The 3,175-nt window shown below is 52.9% G+C and overlaps 1 protein-coding gene across 1 annotated transcript in view; it reads right to left on the reverse strand.

Moving 5' to 3' along the window:
* Positions 1–278: 278 nt before the first annotated feature.
* The window catches only part of eml4 (EMAP like 4), a 50,715-nt gene continuing 47,818 nt past the window's right edge, over positions 279–3,175 (reverse strand). Inside the window, exons 24-27 of the mRNA XM_080781292.1 lie at positions 2,434–2,703; positions 1,693–1,912; positions 1,158–1,643; positions 279–1,097 (exon numbers count right to left, since the gene is read on the reverse strand). Coding sequence (XP_080637418.1) covers positions 1,555–1,643; positions 1,693–1,912; positions 2,434–2,703 — 579 coding nt within the window. The 3' untranslated portion in view covers positions 279–1,097; positions 1,158–1,554. The remainder of the gene's footprint in view (positions 1,098–1,157; positions 1,644–1,692; positions 1,913–2,433; positions 2,704–3,175) is intronic.

Here is a 3,175-nt window from a genome sequence, read left to right on the forward strand (position 1 = left end):
CTGTTTGGACCCCCCGCCGAGAGTTTACCAAACGGACCCTTAGGGGTCCATTTGGTTCCATTTGCACACTGTCAGGCCCCTTTTAAACTGGCAACCTTCTATTTTCTCGCCTAACGATTAGAGTAAGGAAGAGGCCTGTTCCCTTTCCAACATGGCCGCCGTACACGGAGCCTGTTGGACTACATCCAACATGGCCGCCGTGCAACGAGCTGATTGGACTACATCCAACATGGCCTCCATGCACCGAGCCGGTTGGACTACATCCAACATGGCCGCCCACCATGCCTGTTGGACTACATTCAACACGGCTGCCATGCATTTTGGACTACATCCAACATGGCTGCCATGTCTGTTGGACTACATCCAACATGGCCACCGTGCACAAAGCCAGTTGGACTACATACAACATGGCAACCATGCCAGGTGGACTACATCCAACATGGCCGCCATGCCTGTTGGACTACATCCAACATGTCCGCCGTGCACAGAGCCTGCTGGATGTAGTCCAACATGGCCACCGTGCACAGAGCTGGTTGGACTACATCCAACATGGCCACCATGCCTGTTGGACTACATCCAACATGGCCACCATGCCTGTTGGACTACATCCAACATGGCCACCATGCCTGTTGGACTACATCCAACATGTCCGCCGTGCACAGAGCCTGCTGGATGTAGTCCAACATGGCCACCGTGCACAGAGCTGGTTGGACTACATCCAACATGGCCACCATGCCTGTTGGACTACATCCAACATGTCCGCCATGCACAGAGCCTTTTGGACTACATCCAACATGGCTGCCATGCCTGTTGGACTACACTAGACTGGAAGCTGAACATGACATTAATTTGAGACCTGAGTTGGAGAACCGCCTCCTAGTGGATGGTGTGGTGAAGCACAGATAAAGCTTAACACACACACAAAGGCATGCAGGCACAGACACATGCACTCATGCGGACACACACACACACACACACGGACGTGCGCACACACACACACACATACACACACATCAGGTGAAATATGTTGAGATAACGGTTGTGAAAGAATGGAATTGAGGAGAAAAAAAACATCAACTGATTGTGTGACCTTTGACCTGCGTCAGGCAACAGGGAACCGTTGCCTGACGCAGGTCAAAGGTCACAGGTCTTCTGACGCTTGTTTCTATATTTCTCTCTCTGCTATTTTTGGCAAAGATATGTGTGTGTACGCTGAAATAGAGCAAACACGCAAACACACACACACACACACACACACACATGCGCGCACAGACATATTACGCACACACACACACACACACACGACTCAACAAGCGAGACAGACCTGAACAGTTTGTTATTGAGCCCATAGGGGGTGCTAAAGCCCCCCCCGCTCTCTCTCTCTCTCTCTCTCTCTCTCTCTCTCTCTCTCTCTCTCTCTCTCTCTCTCTCTCTCTCTCTCTCTCTTATAGCTGCTGCAAAAAACAGGTACAAATACACCGTGTAGCTTTGCATCTACGCATCTCTTCTCTCTCTCTCTCTCTCTCTCTCTCTCCCCCCCCCCCTCCCCCCTCTCTAGTTGGGGGGGGTGAACGGCAGGAGGCCCTCGTCGCTGGTGGGCGTGGCCGCCTCATCGCTGGTGGTGGGCGTGGCTACGCTCGGCTCCAGCGAGTCCTTGGGACTCAGCGTGCTGTCATTGGTCGACTCGGAGGGCCAGCGAGTCCTTGGGACTCAGCGTGCTGTCATTGGTCGACTCGGAGGGGGGCGGGGTCAGCTCGGAGGAGGAGGAGGCGGGAGGATGAGGAGGCGGGGTCTCTGCCGGGGACTCCTCCACGCCGTTGGCCGTGGGCGGGGTGGGCGTCGGCATCAGGGGGAGGAGTAGGAGGGGGGCCGTGGGGGGGGTGGTGGGTGGAGTCTCGTCGGAGCTCGGCGTCTGAGTGACAGGGACAAAATAAATTAAAACATAAAATACAAACTGGATTAATTAAATGTGCGTACCCACCAGCTATGGGACGTTATCTGCTAGGTACGTATATATGCGTACCCACCAGCTATGGGACGTTATCTGCTAGGTACACATATATATATTTATATACCTCCCAGCTATGGAACGTTATCTGGTAGGTACGCATATATACCTCCCAGCTATGGGACGTTATCTGCTAGGTACGTATATATACTGTACCTCCCAGCTATGGGACGTTATCTGCTAGGTACGTATATATACCTCCCAGCTATGGGACGTTATCTGCTAGGTACGTATATATACTGTACCTCCCAGCTATGGGACGCTATCTGCTAGGTACGTATATATACCTCCCAGCTATGGGACGTTATCTGCTAGGTACGTATACATACCTCCCAGCTATGGGACGCTATCTGCTTCCCGTATGTTAAATAAATACATAAATCAACTAATTGATTGTGCGATGGGAACATCGCAGCGAGTCTTACCGGCCTGCTGGCCACCAGAGGAGGAGGGGCCTCAGTGGGCGTGGCCGCCAGCGGGGCGTGGCTCCTGGGCGGGGGGGCGGCGTGGTGGTGGTGGTGGTTGAGGAGTAGCCCCTCCCCCCCGTCAGAAGGGGTGGAGCTTATCTTCTCCACCAGGCGCCACTGCATGGCGGTGGTGTCCTTCCCGCCCGTGGAGATCAGGTGGCTGTCGTTGAACAGGAAGCTGACGTTGGTCACGTGACTGCTGTGGGCCGAGTACTTGTGGCTGGGCGCCTGCAAGGGGGAGGAGTCACAGCGTCATGGACTACAAGGGGGAGGAGTCACAGCGTCATGGACTACAAGGGGGAGGAGTCTACAAGCTCACATGGCACCTGGTTGCATCGCGTTGTGAGCTTGTAGCTCTGCCTTTTCGGCAACGATAGACCGAGACGTTGCACATTGCAACATAACCCTAACCCTCTATAGAGCGTCGCAGTCCCGCCCCCTCGAGAGACCCGGCAAAGAAATCGCCGTTCATTTTTCCTCATAGGCATTTCTTAAAGTATTTATTTAAAGACTGTTACGCCGCGGACAAAGCCAACTCGGATCGTGACAAATCATGACAATGAACATAATGTTTTGGGGCCGATCAAATCATTAGAAAGAAGAAAATAAAGGCAGGAGACAACACTATTTGTTTTGTTTTTCTTCTTATAAATGATTTGATCGGCCCCAAAACATTGTGTTCATTGTCATGATTTGTCAC

This window comes from Protomyctophum bolini, assembly GCF_963924005.1.
Source record: "Protomyctophum bolini genome assembly, chromosome: 14".
NCBI classification, from domain to species: domain Eukaryota; kingdom Metazoa; phylum Chordata; class Actinopteri; order Myctophiformes; family Myctophidae; genus Protomyctophum; species Protomyctophum bolini.